Source organism: Carya illinoinensis, chromosome 1 (assembly GCF_018687715.1).
Source record: "Carya illinoinensis cultivar Pawnee chromosome 1, C.illinoinensisPawnee_v1, whole genome shotgun sequence".
Taxonomy (NCBI): domain Eukaryota; kingdom Viridiplantae; phylum Streptophyta; class Magnoliopsida; order Fagales; family Juglandaceae; genus Carya; species Carya illinoinensis.
In genome coordinates, this window is record NC_056752.1 from 19,380,325 (window position 1) to 19,399,527 (window position 19,203).

Sequence of the window (19,203 nt, forward strand, 5' to 3'; positions counted from 1 at the left end):
TCACATGAAAATAAATAAATTTTTAATCGTGAACCCCACTTTTTTTCAAAGCGATTACGCAGCGTTTGTAATTCTACGACTGTATGTAGTATTGCTCTTTGTGTTTTTTACATTTCCCTCCATTTTTTCCTTAGTTTCGTATTACCCCTCTCTATGTTTCGAAGCCCTTTCCTTCACTATTTGTGCTTTTGGACAAGCTCCTTCTCTCTCTATGTTTTCGATTAACAAAGATCATCGAAGCCCTTTCCTTTCTTCTCTGTGCTTTCGATTTACAAAGACCATTGAAGCCCTAAAGCCCCATCTGTATGTTTCGATTTACGATGACCTTCAAACCCCGAAGCCTCATCTCTGTGTATTTCTACATTTTTGTCTCTGTGCCTCTATGTATCTTCCTTTCATCCCGAGTACTTCCTTTCATCTCGAAGCCCTTCCATTTCCATTCATCCCAAGTTCTCACCTCCCTCGAAGATGACCCAGTAGACATCCCTCCCTCCTAACTCTAACCCAGCCCATTTCCCTTCATCCCCAAATCCTAACCCTAACCATAAACTGTAACCCTAACCAAGTCCATTTTCCCTTCATCCCGAAGCCCTAATACTAGAATATGGTCGTGACAGAAGAAGGAAGACAGTCGCCCCTATCCGGTCCAGAAGGAATGCAAGTACATAGTATTCCTTTTGTATTATGCATTATTTTCTTAGTCTGTTATTAGTTTTGTTTTACTTTTCGATCAATTCATTGTTTGTCATAATTCTGTCAAGCCACAAATCCAACCACTTCTAATATTTTTCCTAGAAAATATGCTTGTATATATAGAAACGAGAAAAGAAAAACTAAAAAAAAAAACAAAATTTGCTTTTCACTACGAAGGAAGTTGCATATTATGTGCCAAAATTTAAAGTTACGAAAGTTTTGTTTAAAGTAATTAACTCTATTGAAGATTCTTAGGTGATCTTTGCAAGCTTGGTTTTTCTTTATGCTTTAGAGTTCACCATATTACGTTTAAAATTAAGTAAATTAGGTCACATATTCCTTATTGAAGATAGCTAAATATGGTGTGTAAGATAATGTTCTTATTTAAAGAGAGCCATGCTTAATTTGTTTGCTTATTTTAAATAAAAGTGGAAAATAAATTACAATTTTTGCCTACCATTATGAAAAACCCAGATAAATGAGGCCAAACGCTACATGTTAAACCAAACAGGAACTTCCAACCATTGTGTACATTCCAAATTAAAATTTTCCCAAATGCATGGATGTTCCCACATGTGTTTAATTTGTTTGTTTCTGCACGAAAACTATAGAGAAGAAAATAAACGGGCATTTAATTATGGTTTCTAACATGTTGCACCATTAACTTTTTTTTGTCTTGGTACCTTGTGTATATTTTATAAGGCAAACCGAGTATTCTTCAATTATTATTCTTGTTGACGTACTCTGGGTTTAGAAGGCATAAAACTTCAATTTTTAGCAATTTATGGTTGATAGGGGTGATACATGAAAAGGCCAAACAACTTATGTGATGGTATTGGTTCCTCACTGATCATTTGTGATCATTTTATTCTATAGGTCGATGCCATGATGTACTTGGTTGATGCTTATGACAAAGAGAGATTTGCAAAGTCAAAAACGGAGCTTGATGCTCTCTCTCAATACATCAAGTAGGCAAACAATCAGATGGCAATTTTTCTACCACTGCTGCAGCCCTTTTATTCAAGTTGGTCTTGGGAATATTAAGCATAGGCAATGGTATAGAGAGAATATATATTGTCTATGGTGGTTGCCTCTATCTTTAGCTAGATTATGTTTTTACCTTTTCTTGGCCTAGTTAAATTGGTGTCTAAATCGCAGAACTAATAAAGGGATTGAGATTCAATTGAGATTTTTTTTTTTTTAACTGAAGGTGAACTTGGAACTCCACAATGCAATTCATTAGGGATGTTTTTCTTGTTTTCATTCTCAGTTTGGATCGATATTCTGTGGTTTGGTTAATTGAATTGCTTTTCATGCTTGGGCAAATCCTCTCTCTCTCTCTAGTTATACCTTAAGGACTTTGGCAACCTTTATGAAACAGCAAACTGGATTGTAAGAATGGGCTTTCAATATCTTTGACTAGATGAATTGGTGGCCGCTAATATTGCACTTAAGTGTGATTTTTTCAAATTGTAGATGTATTTGTTCGTTTCATAAATTTTATATATAATTGTTGGGTAGAATGAGGGTTAGCAAAATGAGTTTGTTGGGTAATTAGGTTGAGGAAAAAAATTAGTTAGGAAACAATAATTTAAGTCTCAAATTAAATTATTAATGTACGTATGGTTGGTATAATTGCAAAATATGAAAACAAAATTATATTTTTAAAATATTATTATTAAAAATAATATTGTATTATTATTTTGATGAATCTAATGGCTAATCCAATGTGGGTTATGGATAGAAAGGTTATGAATTTATGGAAAGCATGTACTTTTCATCAAATTTTAAATATGGCTTTGATGAAGCCAATGTGGATGCTTTAAGCATAGGTATTGTTGAAGATGTCTAATAAATTCCCAAATTAGGATGGTAGATGATCCAGGAAATCACTGCTTAAGGATATTTTCTTGCATTTTTCTTGCATTTCTGTCTTGAATCACAAGGTTTCTAAGCTGATCTTCTTCGAGTATTTGCTATTTTTTAAAACTTCAAATTGGGTTTTTGATTCCAGTTTTTCCATTTTTGTGTGCTCACATATTCCATAATTGCCATATTCTCAGCTCCGAACTCAATCGAGCACTTTTTCTGACCTTTCGATTTTTCTTTTTACAAATTTCAGCAAAAGGACTTATAGTAGCTTCGATTTTTGCATATACTCCATCTTGGTGATCTAATTCAGGTATTTCATCTCTGCATTTGTGGAGTATAATTTTTTTTTTAGTTTTTAGGCCCATTTTGGTGGAATTGAACATGCATTAATTTATTGTTGATTGAGCTGAGAGTTTTGATTTCAAATAATGGGAATTTTTGGGGTTGAAGGCATGGTTTCCAAGCTGTTACTTGTCGTGGTGTTTGTTTTGGATCTGATAGCTGTTATTTATCACTCTTCTATAATATGGTATGTGGGTTTTGGTTATAGACTTGAAAGGGGTAGTCTTTGTGCGACTTAGCTAGTTTATTTAATTTCTTTAAGATCTGCTACAAATGTTGCTATAAATTAGGGACACCAAGTTTCTGAAAAAGGATAAAACAAATGAACACCAATTGCTGAAATAGGTCTATTATGTATTGCTTATAAGGTTATGTCCACTTTGCCTTACTCTAGACCTTTCTCATTAAATTTCTTATCACTTTCATATCTTGCAAGATGAAGGTAGGCTTGTAAATGAGACTCAGACATGTATCTTGAGGGCCATCAAGATAAGTTATAGGTGATGATTGGAATATTTTACAGCAGCATCAACTGTTGTTTTTCTTCATTTCATGCTTTTTCTGCAATTCTCCTATAATCAATTTTGGCATGTGAATAGGTTTCTTTATTACGTTGATACTTGCATTAGTTGTTTGATACAATGAAACGAGTAGGAAGGAAAGACCCGTTGTGCTCTTACATGGGTCTCACAATTTTATTTAGACTTAACACTCTTCTTTAGACTGCCATGGTTGTTTTGATTCTACGCTCTTACATGAATCCTTGTCTCATCTTAGTATACTGATCTGCTTTAGAAATAAATTCCACTTTAGAAAGACATCCATAGCGATTCTCATTTTGAAATTTCATGTAATTTCTTGCTTCCATTTAATTGTTGAGATTTTCATTTGTCCTGTTTACTTTATTCTACGAGGAGAGGAATGGGGTCTTTCGGATTGTGAATGCCCATCCTTTGTTGCGTGTGAACAACAAAATGATTGTCTTTAAACTCTGGCCCATCAAATGAACCACAATATGAACTGTTATACTTGGCATCTCAAGATATCTTTTTGGCAGAGCAATTTACTCATGCTCATTCATTTACATGTGCAAGAGTATACATCTACTAGAGAGTAGATGTATAAAAGTCAAAATTGTATAGGACTGCTGTTCATTCTTGTTTCTTGGATTTAAAATTGTATACATGTTCTTCCTTGCATGGAATCTACATTTGCATCTACAATAGGCATAGCCTTAGTACCCTAGATTGATTCAATCATACGTATCTGCATTGCTCAATGCTTTGCAATAGGCAATCTACAATTCTCTTGTTAATGATGACAATAGGCATAGCATTTCAATGCATGGGAAATGTGGAATTAGTGCTTTCCTTCTAGTGTTCTGGAGGATAGTAGATGCCATTGTGGTGCTTGCTTAAATCCTATGAGTTATTAAGTACTTTACTGAGAATAAAAAAGGATGTAATCTAGAATACAACTTTGACTTTAATAATATTCACTTGTTTCTTGGGTTTTGCTAATATTCACTTGTATCATTAACTCATTCCTGTTGAAGTTAACTATTTGAGAACTCATTTCTGGTTTTGCTATTTGATTAAAGGATGTGGGCTGTTTATGTTTCAGTTAAACCTTCTCTTCATCATTCTTTTGCCACCATCTATCCATCACATGGCTGCTGATCATGGATGCTTTGGTGACAACATCTAAACTTGCTAATGTGTAACTGAACTTGCTGAAATTATTTGGGTATTGCTACTTAAATGTACTGAGTGTGTAAAATTACTACTGATGTGTAAAACTAGTACTGAATATTAGTGGATTTTGGGATGAGGCATGGCTGAAATGTATTTTGGAATGGATGCTTAGGAATTGCACCCTTTCATTATTGTTTTTTAATTAATCCACTTTTTCAAACTAATGTCAGTTTAAGATATATTAATGTTGGAAAAAATAATTTTTCAGTTTAAGATATATTAATGTTGGAAAAAATAATTTTCTTTATTGATTAATATAACATAGTGCATTTAAGGTAGAATGAAGAACACATAATATAGTGATTGTGGCCCGTCAAAACAGATACACATAACAAGTGCGTGACTATCAATTCCAAATACCAATAGTCTGATTATCACTGGCACTCACAATCCATGGGTATTCATGGTGAAACTACACTGTGCAAATATAATCTAGATGTCCGAGAAGAGTGAAAAGACACATGTGCAACTTGTAGGTCCAGACTTTAATCTTGTAGTCATTCTCTGGAAGAAAGGGAGGGAAAACCAACAACTTCTTACTTATCAAAAAAAGAAAAAAATCAAAATTAGGCAAGAAGAGATGGCTGTATTGGAGCAATTTCTTTGGCAAGTAAATATGGCAGGTTATACTCCTGGCAACCGCATAATCATCCTACTCAAATCGTATATTACTTGCCAGATTTCAACTTGCAAAAATAATTACAAAAACTATAATCACCAATATTTCTTCCCCCAAAAGAATTACAAAAACCATAATAACCAATATTTCTTCCCACAAAAATAATTACAAAAACTATAACAACCACTATTTCTTTCTACAAAAATAATTATAAAAACTATAACAACCACTAAGCTTTCTTCTTACAAAAATAGTTACAAAACTTATCAAAAACTGGGTGTTGCTAGTCTGTGATTTCTTCCAAGCTCCATCCAAAAATAACCAGCACAAGCTCCACAGATAATACTCCTGCATCTAACTAAATTAATAACAGTTATTAAGAAGTCATATCTAATAGACTTTGCATCCACAGACTATGCATATACTTTTCATGCACATACTAAAAATTTGAACTATAAGGTGTAAAGTTTTAACAAATATATTTGCACAAAGTATAACCACCATATCATTGCATCAATTGCAATCCATCCAACCCAGGTTGCACAGGTTGTGATCCATTCAAACCAAGTTGTATCTGTAAATAATAAATACAAAATATTAATGTGACATCAATATGACTATTAAAATATCAAAATTTAAGAATATTACACTTTCTTGACTTCCAACCATATTTTGGGTTCCACTAATGTCAAACGTTGAGTTGACTGAAACAGTCTAGTGATAGATAGAGAACAAAAATATGGAAAATACAAGTATAACATATTTAAAAATTACTTTTCCAAATAATTCAGCAATTCAAAAGTAAAATATGTATACTTGCCTGTTTCCAACATTGGAAAAATCTATCTCTGATGGTTCAAATAAATTCCTACATGTGTCCTGGGCTGACATATATCCTCCATTTCACTAATAATCAAGTAACAAGTACAAACTCTATGTCATTATAATATTTGCATAAATAAATCAACCCAAATAAACATGTATATGGAAATAGTTCTTATTATTAAAAATATTGAATCTCTTTACATTTTCACTTTACATTTGCTTTCTTCGTTTTCGCTTTAACTTTTTGCATGTCTTGCTCCATCCTGGATGCTCCACTCAGAGATGGTGGTCTGCATTTTCCTCACATAACTCATGGAAGCCGTTTTGGCCATTGAAGGGGATTCTCGGGTGTCACCATATAACTCAATCATTGCATATAACTTTTTAGTTTCATCCTCAGTATGCTCTTTTGAACCTGCTGCAAGAGTAATCATCCGATAACAAATATTCAATAGAGTTGAATATCTGTTAGTATCTTCCCCTTGATACCTTGTGTCATAGGTACTATGGATTAACATGTATATCTGTTTGATGTCCTTTCTCCATCAATCTAAAATGTACCTATCTGGCAAAATTTTTATCCCATTATATTTGAATATGGCCAACACATGCCTACACAGTATCCCTCTCATCTGAAATGACCCACATGAACACTTAACATCACAGTCTTCCTCATTAAAGTCCATATAATATGTAACATGTTTAGTAAACTCATCAACACAAACTTCATCTTCTATTAGATAGATCTTCTTCACACCATCCCGTCCAAATAGAGAAGGATCCATATCTACTAAACCCATAACTTGCTTCTGAACTTCCCTGGATTTTGCATTCGTATACAACTCTTGAATTTTTTTTTCAATTGGGGATCTAGATATGCATGGAATTGTAATGCTATATGAGTGAAAATTAGCGCTGACTTCATTCTCGATTTTCTTTCTCAAGGCACTGTCAAACTGGTTGACAAACTCTTTCAAGTTTGTCTTCACATGAACATATTCATCAAAAAATACATTCATGCTCTCGCTCTGCTGGGTTGTACTCATGCCAGCCCAAAAATACTCATTTAGGAATATCGGTACCCAATGTGTGCACACAGCATACAAACTTTGTAACCAGATATTCTCTTGCAAGGTGTACGCTCTAATTAACTTTTTCCATGATTTCTCAAACTCTTCAATAGTTTGAGTGTTATACACAGATTTCATCAGCTGAGTTTTTAGGCCACTTTTGTAGGCACGATGGGAGCCAGTCTTCTCGGAGACTTTTTTAAGTATATGCCAAAGGCAAAATCTATGCTGGCTTTTGGAAATACAATAGCGATTGCAATTTTCATTGCTCTATCTTAGCCAGTAATAATAGTTGGCAGGGCAATACCATCCATACACTGCTGCCAGGTCTGAAATAACCATAAAAAAGTGTTTGTGTCCTCATTTAAAATTAACCCTGCTCCCAAGAGAATCAACTGGCCATGACGGTTTACACCAACAAAAGGTGCAAAGGGCATCCCATATCTATTCATCAGGTACGTAGTGTCAAATGTTACCACATCACTAAAATCTTAATAAACTACCCTACTACATGGATCTACCCAAAAGATATTTTTTAACCTCTCATCATCATCTAAATCCATCAAATAAAAGAATCCAGGATTCTTGTAATGCATCCTAGAAAAATAGTCTCGCAACACTCCAGCACTAGCTACTTCAAGTCGTAGATGTCTTGCCTTATCTATGTAGTTGCGACAATCTTTTTCCAAAAATGGGAGGTTCTCAAATCCTCCCATGCCAACAACAAGAGATCTGAAACTCTTGTTCATTCGGATGCCAGCCAGGTTGTTAGTATCTAGTACTCTTTTTACAGTCTCACTAATTTTGCGATTACATCGAAAGAAACAGGATTTTTGTGGACTTAGTCCGTGATTGTGGGTATTATGAACTGTAGTCAACCACATCTTTCTCTCAACTTTTAAGGCATTAACCCTTGCCTTACAGTTAGTCTTTCCTGTCGAACGTGGTTTGGCAACATTCATCGTCTTATTCCGAGCCTTTCTCTCCCAAGCACAACCAAAGGTGACACATTTGACACTCCCATCGTCATCCCTCTCACTTCTTTGTGTCATGGATCCAAACCCGCATTTCTTAGCATATAGCTTATAATAGCTCATTAATTTCTCAAAAAAATCAAACTCCATCCCCCTTTTTGGCTCCTCAATCAAATCACCACCATCCATTTGGTCTAATCGAGGTGTTATGATACCCTATTTTTACGTGTATTTTCACTGAAAGTGTATTTTAATTTAATTAAAATATTAGTTCTTTTATTTTAATTTATTGTATTTTAATTGGATTTATTTTAGTTTGATGTAGTGTTTAAATTATTTTAGTCGTTTTATAATTTTTAAAATTGTTTTTGTCGAATCAATTTTGGACTCCAAAGGTAAGGATTGGACCTCATCTCTTTTCCCCATCTTTTCTTTTTCTTTTTCTCTTTTCCTTTTCTTTTTCCTTCCTTCTTTCCTTTTTTCTTCTTTTTCTTTCTTCTTCCCCGTTCTTTCTCCCATGTGCTGCGTCCTCTCTCTCTCCTCACTATTGTCATCCAACTTCTACATCCCAGCACCGCCGCTCACCGGCGACGTGGTCGACACCACCCACCCAGAAACCTTCCCCTTAGGCCGGTGAACCACCCCACCAAGTTTCACCTTCATCCGAACCGCCGTTTGCCACTGAGAGCCTTTCCAAGTCGCACGGTTTTTATGCATTTTCGCCGCCGTTGTTCCACCTTCGGCCACCATCTCTTCACCATTTCATCACCTACCTCTTTCTGTCCTAAACCACCTATTTTCGGCCCCGATCCGTTGCCGGAGCAACTCCCACAAGCTCAACTCCATTTTGCCATTTTTTCGCTTCCACCGCCATTTCCACCGCCATTTCCACCTCCACCCATAGCCAAAACTCACTTCCACTAGCTTCGTAAACATCTCTAGGCCATTCCCTATCAATTTCGAGTCTTGATTTGTCCCCATTCGAAAGTGGGTATTTTACAACCCACAGCCACAATGTATTTTACATTGTTACGTTGCTTCTTCTCCGCCGTTTGCAGCTCCTTGATCCTTTGAAAATTATCTTATAGCACTGTAAGTATTTTTCAAACTCTATTTTAGATTTAAATATACTATTGCTTTTACAATAAATTCATTGACTGGTTGGTTAATTCCGAACTGAGTCTAAGGAGTCGGGGGTCAGATGGATTGAGGACGGAGTTATTTGTTATTGTTGATTTTGTGATTGGTTGGATGATTTGTATCTTGAGGTGTGCGTTGCATGATGCATTTATGTGCATTTATTAAATTGAGAAAAATTGGTGTTATTTATGTAAATGGATTTTCGGGTGCATGTGTATCACGACCCTAAGTCGAGATAGAGTATTATCTATGTGGAGCTCTTCTGGTCACTCAGGAGAGTAATATACTGAGTAATGTCCCCTGGGTTGTCGCTAGGCGACAACGGGAGCAGGCGGGATGGTAACGCTCTCGTACCGACTCTGTGGCCCTTTGCTGGCGAGGGCTAGAGGATGCTTGGCTACGTACGCGCGGGGCGCGAAACTAGGCATCGCTCGTTATGAAGTCACACGCATGGTCGTTACTCGTGGTGTGACGATGGAAGCCAGGGTGTGCCGGTGACCCATAGGAGAGGTCATGGTACATTCGGATTAATTGGATATTGAATTGAGTTGGATTTGGGCCAAATGAGACTCTTGTTGTGAGTTAGAAAGTAATATGTTTTTGGGACCAAATGGGATTTTTGGCGTGCGTGGGAAAAATGTGGATTTATGGGATATGTGCATTTGGTATTCTTTCATGCATATTGTTGAGTATAATATGTTTTTATCTTGTGGCATTTGGATCTTTACTTACCTGCAGCACCATTTTGGTACCGTAGACTTTGATGCAGATGTCGAGGAGGAGGAGGAGATTGAACCCGAGGAGGCGGCTCTGCCAGAGTATTGATTTGGAGTTTTATGCCTTGTAGTTTGGTTTTGAAACGATATTTGAGACTTGTAATATTTTATTATGTATATTTTAATCGGGTTTGTATTAAACAAAGAAACATTCTGGTACTTAGTTATAAGACTTTTATTATCCACTGCATGTTTTTGTTGTACACTTGTTGCATATACACACACTTGGCACTTGGCACTTGACGATAGGATGGTGACCCATGTTGTCATCATCCCGACGCCTCGATCTCCACGTGTCCATACGTGGGAATGTGGGGCGTCATAGGTGGTATCAGAGCGGTTTGGCTTTGGGTAAAACCACATGTCCCGTAGGTGTAGTACCAGCAAGTTTTAAAGTTGTGATTTGAAATTTATTTTAATTAAAGTTTGCTATTTGATTTGTTTTATTCGATTTGAATTTATTTGAGTTAGCTTGTTTGTATTTTTTTATTTAGTTATGTTATTGCATGCTAGTATATTTTATTTTCTTGTTATGTGGTTTTGGTGTTGGTTTTGGTTTTATGTTGTTTGTTTTATTCGTTTTTTTTTAAAGAGGGTCAAAGGTTGTGTTATGGCAGGAAGATGGTAAGGCCAAGAAGTCTACTCAAGAGCCTTGTGATGATACGCCGAGAGACGATGCCATAGCTCAAGCGCCAAGGCAAATGACTGAATTCATGCAGCAAAATTTTAGGCCACAACAAGGAGAGCCTAGTAGAGTGGTGCAAGCTGGATGTACATGTGAGCGCTTTCAAGCGCATAGAACTCCATCCTTCACAGGAGAAAAGGATCCATTTCGGGCTGGAAAGTGGATTAGAGATTTAGAAAGAACATTTGAAATCTGTGGTTACACTGAGGCACAACAAGTACTTTAAGCCAGTAATTTGTTGCAAGGCACTGCTTCTAAATGGTGGGATACAAAAAGAGTAATGTTGGAGTCAGAATTTGGGTCTTTTGCCGCTGTGTCCTGGCAGCGTTTTAAGAAAGAATTTAATAATTGATTCTTTTCTGCTTCTGTAAGGCAGCAAAAAGCAAAAGAGTTCATAAGTTTGGTCCAAGGAAGTATGACCGTGGAATAGTACGCCCGAAGATTTATAAAGTTTGGGCGATTTGCTACCCATCTCATCGCCACGGAGGAGATGCAGACCGAGCGTTTCCAGGATGGTCTGCGACCTGATATACGCAGAATGGTGGTCTGCCATCGGATTTCCACTTTCAAGGATTTAGTTGACTTGGCCACTCTGGCAGAGCGAGAGATTAATTCGAGTATGGGCTCCCCTCCAGGACAAAAAAGGCGGAGTTTTACGGGCGAAGGAAGTAGTTCTAGTTCACTTCAGAAATTTGTTCAGCGGACCGAAACCGGACCACAAGTAGCCTTGGGAGTGCATATAGGAGGACGGGTGCCAGTTTGTGGAAGGAGTAATAGAGCTCATGAGGATGAGTGTCGGCTAAGTGGTGGAACCCATTGTTACCGTTGTGGCCAAGAGGGACATTTCACTCATGAGTGCCCTGTTAGAATTCAAGGAAGTCGTGGAGGTCGACGTGGTGGAAGAACTAATCAGAGGCAAACAGTGCAAGCTCAGGTATATGCTGTTACACCCGGAGATGTTGATGATGAGGCACCAGTGACCCATGATGCTGGAGTGATTATAGGTATGGATCTAATTTAATTTTGGATTTGATCTTTGGTGCGATTTGGTTTCTTCTTTATATTTGGATTTCATTGGTTAATATGATTGGTTCAGGGAGAGTCCTTTTATATGAATTTTATGCTTGCACTTTGTTTGATTCGTGTGCATCTCAGTCGTTTGTATCTTCCACTTTCGCTCGGATATGCAATTTGGTTACAGGACCCTTGCCAAAATCATTAGTAGTGACTCTACCAAATGGCGAAGTGGTGTGATGTTCCAAAGTTGTGTTGGGTTGTCCTTTGAATTTTGGTGAAAAGTTTCTAGATGCAGATTTGGTTGTATTTAAGCTACTGGGATTTGATATTATCCTTGGGATGGATTGGCTATATCGATATTCTGTGAGTATTAATTGTAGAAGTCGAGTGATTACTTGGAATTTACGGGAAGTAAACTAAAAGAAAAGCCGGTAGTTATATCGGCAATTCAAGCGAGAAGAGAGATTGCTTGTGGAGCGAATACCTTTTTAGTCCAAATGGTGTCTACGCCGTTTCAGAAGAAGTCATTGATAGATATCCCAGTTGTGGAAGAATTTCCTAACGTGTTTGTGGATGACTTGCCTACCCTTTGTTCGTGAGTTAGAGTTTGTTACTGACTTGGAACCTGGAGCGGCTCCTGTACATAAAGCCCCTTACCATATGGCACCAGCTAAATTAAAAGAGTTGAAGGTTCAATTGCAAGAATTGGTAGATAAGAAATTTATTCAACCAAGTACTTCGCCATAGGGTGCGCCAGTGCTGTTTGTTAAAAAGAAAGATGGTACTCTCAAAATGTGCAATGATTATCGAGAACTAAATAAGGTGACCATCAAAAATAAATATCCTCTTCCACGGATCGACGATTTGTTTGATCAGCTTCAAGGAGCAGCTGTGTTCTCGAAGATTGATTTGAGATCAGGATACTACCAGTTACGGATAAGATATAAGGATATACCCAAAATTGCTTTTAGATCGAGATATGGGCATTATGAATTTAAGGTGATGCCTTTTGGGTTAGCCAATGCCCCTGTAGCTTTTATGGATTTAATGAATCGGGTATTTCGACCTTATTTGGATTCCTTTGTGGTAGTTTTCATTTATGATATTTTAATTTATTTCTGAGATTTTGAAAAACATGTTTATCATCTTCGTCTAGTTCTTGAGAAATTAAGAGAACACCAGTTGTATGCAAAGCTCAGCAAATGTGAATTTTGGTTGGAGGAAATTAAATTTCTTGGGCATGTGATTTCCCGAGACAGGGTGGCTGTTGATCCTAACAAGGTGGAAGCTATTTTGTCATGGTAGCGTCCAACGACCGTGCGTGAGATTCGGAGTTTCTTGGGACTAGCCGGATATTATAGAAGATTTGTGGAGGGATTTTCTCACTTATCCTGACCTCTCACTGCTTTGACTAGAAAGAATGCAGAATTTATTTGGTCAGACAAGTATGAGAGAAGTTTCCAAGAATTGAATAAGAGATTGACAACTGCACCAGTATTGGCACTTCCAGAACCGCACAAGCCATTTGTAGTTTTCAGTGATGCGTCTAAATTTAGATTGGGATATGTCCTTATGCAGGAGGGACGGGTTGTTGCTTATGCATCTCATCAGCTAAAAGATCATGAGAATAATTATCAGACACATGATTTAGAATTGACTGCGATTGTGTTTGCTCTTAAGATCTGGCGGCACTATTTGTATGGAGAAGTTTGTGAAGTATACATCGATCATAAGAGTTTGGAGCACTTGTTTTCGCAGAAGAAACTGAACATGAGGCAGAGGCGATGGCTAGAGTTAATCAGTCATTACCAGTGCGAGATCCAGTATCATCCAGGGAAGGCAAATATAGTTGTAGATGCTTTGAGTTGAAAGTCGCACTTGGAAGATGAAGGTGAATCGTCAGGATTTGATTCTTTACTTTGCGGGATGAGAAGACTTCTTATTGAAAGTTCAAAGCAAGAGGAAGTGTTATCTTCAATTCTTGATATTCGAGTAGTTGATTTTGAGGAATTGAAGACTCTTCAAAGGAAGAACCCGAAGCTATTAGATATAAAAAAAAGAGTTAGAAAATCTGGAGGGCCATTGCATTATAGTATGGATAAGGATGGAATTCTTCGATTCTGAGATCGTAGAGTAGTCCCCAAAGATTCAGAATTCAAGGAGTGAATTATGGCAGAAGCTCATGCGGCCCGTTATTCAGTTCATCCTGGCAGTATGAAAATGTATCAAGACTTGAAGAAAAATTATTGGTGGGAATGAATGAAGAAGGATATTGCCTTGTATATCGAGAGATGCCACACATGCCATCAAGTCAAGGCCGAACATCAAAGACCCGCTGGTATGCTCCAATCCCTCCCTATTCCTAAGTGGAAGTGGGACGACATTACGATGGATTTTGTAGTGGGCTTATCGAGGACTCCTAGTGGAAAGAACTCGGTTTGGGTGATTGTTGATTGGTTGACTAAGAGTGCTCATTTCTTGCATGTTAATAACACTGATTCCTTAGGTAAGTTGACTCACTTGTATTTAAAAGAGATAGTGCGGTTGCATGGTATACCAAAAAGTATTGTATCGGATCGGGACCCAAGGTTCACATCTCAATTCTGGAAAAGTTTGCAGGCAGCTTTAGGTACTAAGTTTAAGTTTAGTACTACATACCACCCTCAGACAGAAGGCCAATCAGAGCGCACTATTCAGACCCTTGAAGATATGTTGCGAGCATGTATTATGGAATTTCAAGGAAGTTGAGAAAATCACTTGCCGCTCATAAAATTTGCTTATAATAATAGCTTTCATGCGTCCATCCAGATGGCTCCTTATGAAGTGCAGATCGTCATTGTGTTGGGATGAAGTCGGGGAGAATAAAATAATTGGGTCCGAAATAATTCAGGAAATGCAAAATCAAGTTCGGATTATAAAGGATAAAATGACGGTAGCTCAGAGTCGTCAGAAAAGTTACGCAAATTCAAGGAGGAGAGAGTTATCTTTTGAGGAAAGTGATTGGGTTTATCTTAAAGTCTCTCCCATAAAAGGAGTTGAGCATTTTGGTAAAAGTAGGAAACTGGATTCGAGATATGTCGGCCCTTTTTAGATTTTGAAAAGGTAGGATCCGTCGCTTATAGAATTGCATTGCCAGAATATTTTGGAGAAATTCATGATGTTTTTCATGTATCGTCATTGAAGAAGAGTTTTGGACAACAAGAGCCGCGCTTTGTCAACCCAGAGCGTATTCAGTTGCAACCGGACCTTATGAGATTGTTCCTTCATAGATTATGGATTGGAAAGAAGCAACAGTTGAGATCCAAGACAATACCTCTGGTAAAGGTGGCATGGGGAGATCCATTAGCTCAAGATTTCTCTTGGGAGAGAGAAGCTGATATGAGGGAGCAGTATCCCTATTTGTTTGAGTAAATGACGGTACTTTTCTTAAACTTGGTTTCAATGGAATCATGTGGCTTGTTTCAAGTTAGTGTTTGATCTTGTAAATTTTGAGGATGAAATTTGTTTTAAGGGGAGGATGTGATACCTCGTTTTTACGTGTATTTTCACTGAATGAGTATTTTAATTTAATTAAAAAATTAGTTCTTTTATTTTAATTTATTTTATTTTAATTGGATTTATTTTAGTTTGATGTGGTGTTTAAATTATTTTAGTCGTTTTATAGTTTTTAAAATTATTTTCGTCGGATCAGTTTTTAAATTCCGGAGGTGAGGATTGGACCTTATTTCTTTTTCCCATCTTTTCTTTTTCTTCTCTCTTTTTCTTTTTCTCTTTTCCTTTTCTTTTTCCTTTCCTTCTTTCATTTTTTCTTTCTTCTTCCCCGTTTTTTCTCCTGTGCGCTGCGTCATCTCTCTCTTCTCACTATCGTTGTCCAGCTTCTGCCGCCTAGCACCGCCACTTGCCAGTGATGTGGTCTACACCACCCACCCAGAAACCTTCCCCTCCGGCCGGTGAACCACCCTACCAAGTTTCATCTCCATCCGAGCGGCCGTTTGCCGCCGAGAGCCCCTCCAAGCCGCACGATTTTTGTGCATTTATGCCGCCGTCGTTCCACCTCCAGCCACCATTTCTTCACCACTTTATCACTTACCTCTTGTCGTCCTAAACTACCAATTTTCGGCCCCAATCCGTTGCTGGAGCAACTCCCACGAGCTTAACTCCGTTTTGCCATTATTTCACTTTCACCGCCATTTCCACTGCCACCCACGGCCAAAACTCACTTCCACTAGCTTCATAAACATCTCTAGGCCATTCCCTATAAATTTCGAGTCTTGGTTTGTCCCCGTTCAAAAGTGGGTATTTTACAACCCACAACCACAATGTATTTTACATTGTTACGTTACTTTTTTTCCGCCGTTTGCAGCTCCTTGATCATTCGAAAATTATCTTATAGTGATGTAAGTAATTTTCAAACTCTATTTTAGATTTAAATATATTATTACTTTTACAATAAATTCATTAATTGGTTGGTTAATTCTGGACTGAGTCCGAGAAGTCAGGGGTCGGATGGATTGAGGACGGAGTTATTTGTTATTGTTGATTTTGTGATTGGTTGAATGATTTGTATTTTAAGGTGTGCGTTGCATAATGCATTCATGTGCATTTATTAAATTGAGAAAAATTGGTGTTATTTATGTAAATGGATTTTCGGGTGCATGTGTATCACGACCCTAAGTCGAGATAGGGTATTATCTATGTGGAGCTCTTCTGGTCACTCAGGAGAGTAATATACTGAGTAACGTCCCCTGGGTTGTCGCTGGGCGACAACAGGAGCGGGTAGGAATCAACGCTCTCGTACCGACTTCGTGGCCCTTTGCTGGCGAGGGCTAGAGGATGCTTGGCTAACTACGCGTGGGGCGTGGAACTGGGCATTGCTCGTTACGAAGTCACACGCATGGTCGTTACTCGTGGTGTGACGATGGGAGCCAGGGTGTGCGGATGACCCATAGGGGAGGTCATGGTGCATTCGGATTAATTGGATATTGAATTGAGTTGGATTTAGACCAAATGAGACTTTTGGCATGAGTTGGAAAGTAATATGTTTTTGGAGCCAAATGGGATTTTTGGCGTGCGTGAAAAAAATATAGATTTATGGGATATGTACATTTGGCATTCTTTCATGCATATTTTTAAGTATAATATGTTTTTATCTTGTGGCGTTTAGATCTTTACTTACCTGCGGCACCATTTTGGTACTATAGACTTTGATGCAGATATCGAGGAGGAGGAAGAGGCTGAGCCCGAGGAGGCGGCTCTGCTAGAGTATTGATTTGGAGTTTTATGCCTTGTAGTTTGGTTTTGAAACGATATTTGAAACTTGTAATATTTGATTATGTATGTTTTAATCAGATTTGTATTAAACAAAGAAATATTCTGGTACTTAGTTATAAGACTTTTATTATCCTCTGCGTGTTTTTGTTGTATACTTGTTGCATGTACACACACTTGGCACTTGGCGATAGGATGGTGATCCCGTGTTGTCATCATCCCAACGCCTCGATCTCCACGTGTCCGTACGTAGGAATTGGGGGCGTCACAGTTGTCCCAGCAGTGCCATCGTTGGTTTCCAGTGAATCTGGCCTATCCTCTTTAACTTGTTCAAGAACTCTAGACAAGGAACATGGCGTGTCACCATCCCTACACCCAGGTGTATCCTCTTTACCAAATCTTTCAATCATTTCGGAGCTTGTAGCCATGAGAGGAGTCGGAGGTTTCATCCCATATTGAAATGAGTAACCAGCATTATGCTAAACATGACAGCAATTAAACTTCCAATAAAAGGAGAAAAAAAAAACCGAAGTTTCTAACCATCTGAATGTTGTTTTGATATTGGTATGCATCTGGATATGACATAAGAGCAGGTGAAAATGCAGGACGTGGTCCATAGTAACTATGCATGTAGTTTGGAAAGTTTGGAGCAATTGTTGGGATATCCTAACATAACAAAAATAACCATATAAATAGCAAGTACGAGACTAATGTAATAGCCTTTAAAAATCTAATAACATACCACAATTGCGAGATTTATGCTAGATGGTGTTGAGAGAGATGGGTTTTCCCATGCTGACAAATTGCATCAAAAGAACTTCTTCACACCATTTTTTATATGTGCAAAATAGTCCAAACTTGTTTAAAAAATAGGAGTTTTTTTAAACTATATGCAACAATTCATATTTAATTTACTTCTAAACTAATTATTTCATCTAAATAATTCAAACATTCAAACATGGTTGAAAAACAATTGAGCCTAAGACTAAATGGGGAGGCAATAAAACTCTAGTGATAGATAGTTTGTCAAAAGATGTAGTTTTTTTTTTTTGTCTTCTCTTTTTTGATCTTGGAGTACTTCAAACTAATGCATTGTTCAATGGTTTTTGACACCTAAAGATTCAAACAAAAGGAAATGTTTTATGCACAATACAGAATTTTCCTAGTGCAGTCCATAAATGAATTTATATTCTATGAAAAGAAACCTCTTGAGATTTGTAGTCTGTTAAGTCCAATGAACTTCATTTATTTATTATAACTTAAAGCATTAATGGAATGTCAGTTATGTCTTAATGCCTAAGTACCAAAGCATTACATGATCATGGGGATTTAAAGATAGTGCTTTACTTCTCTTCCCAATTCAATTGTTTTTATGGGTACGTCAAGTACAAAACTATAGAATGGTAGCAAATACAAGCAACAAAGATGCTTCATAGATGATATTTAGTATAGTTAGTTTTCTTCCAAATTTTGGGACAAAATTTCAGCTGGTAAGTGACTTCTAATGGGACATGGCAGTTGCCTAGTATTAGTTTTAACTCTAAAACCAACTTTTGCAATCGTGAAAACCAAGCATCCAAACAACTTTTTGATAAGTAGGTTTCCTAACATGGAAAAACCATGCATTGGCTCAAGTTTAATTGGCAATTAGGAAGTCAAAAACATGACTAAATAATGTGTGCCATATGGAAAGGGACAAATCATAAAGGGTTTAAAGGAACATAATGAACAGGGTATACAAATTCCCTTTGTTTTATATTTTCCAGAAAATAAATGGACAACCAACTCTTGACGCATGTTTTCAGGATTTGAAGGAAAAGAAAATATGAAAACATCTACATCAAAAAAGATTCATAAAAAATGGAGAAATTCTAAAATATTAATCACCATGTATCAACAATCATAACAAAGCATGCAGTTAACTTATTGTGCCGACATTTAACTTAGGGGCAAACACAATGTTTATTAATCTACAGTAGAAATTCTGAATATTAAATCCTGCAATAAAAGAAGTTGAATATGACTTCACAAAATAACACAATTAAATGTCTATAACTTAATATCAATCTCCTACAGATTAATAGTAACTTGAGGATGCACCAAGCAGTGAGTGAAGCCTTTACATGAAATAATGCAAAAATGATACTTTCAAAACACAAACCATTCTA

The 19,203-nt window shown here is 37.1% G+C and overlaps 1 protein-coding gene and 1 long non-coding RNA gene across 4 annotated transcripts; one reads left to right on the forward strand and one right to left on the reverse strand.

Moving 5' to 3' along the window:
- The first annotated feature begins 139 nt into the window (after positions 1 to 139).
- On the forward strand, positions 140 to 4,524 carry LOC122312753. 3 transcript variants are annotated; one of them, XR_006243213.1, is made up of 4 exons: positions 141 to 661; positions 1,570 to 1,661; positions 2,816 to 2,875; positions 3,344 to 4,524. It is a non-coding gene; the product is annotated as an uncharacterized LOC122312753 (long non-coding RNA). The 3 variants fall into 3 exon arrangements; XR_006243212.1 differs by having other exon boundaries at positions 140 to 661; positions 1,570 to 1,749; positions 2,816 to 4,524; XR_006243211.1 differs by having other exon boundaries at positions 142 to 661; positions 2,816 to 4,524.
- Positions 4,525 to 6,341: 1,817 nt separating this feature from the next.
- Positions 6,342 to 8,338, reverse strand: LOC122316926 (protein FAR1-RELATED SEQUENCE 5-like). Its single transcript, XM_043133823.1, has 4 exons — positions 7,716 to 8,338; positions 7,483 to 7,619; positions 6,752 to 7,369; positions 6,342 to 6,520 (listed from the first exon to the last, which is right to left on the reverse strand). The coding sequence occupies exons 1-4, from the start codon at positions 8,336 to 8,338 to the stop codon at positions 6,342 to 6,344; spliced, it is 1,557 nt and encodes a 518-aa protein (XP_042989757.1).
- Positions 8,339 to 19,203: the final 10,865 nt, after the last annotated feature.

What these genes read in the sequence shown, in the direction of transcription:
- LOC122316926 (XM_043133823.1), bottom strand. Translation starts at nt 8,338, where the DNA reads ATGGATGGTGGTGATTTGATTGAGGAGCCAAAAAGGGGGATGGAGTTT. An exon ending in GATTTAGATGATGATGAGAG is followed by an intron (nt 7,620 to 7,715) that starts GTTAAAAAATAT and finishes CCTGATGAATAG; the next exon opens with ATATGGGATGCCCTTTGCAC. An exon ending in CTGTGATGTTAAGTGTTCAT is followed by an intron (nt 6,521 to 6,751) that starts GTGGGTCATTTC and finishes CTCTTGCAGCAG; the next exon opens with GTTCAAAAGAGCATACTGAG.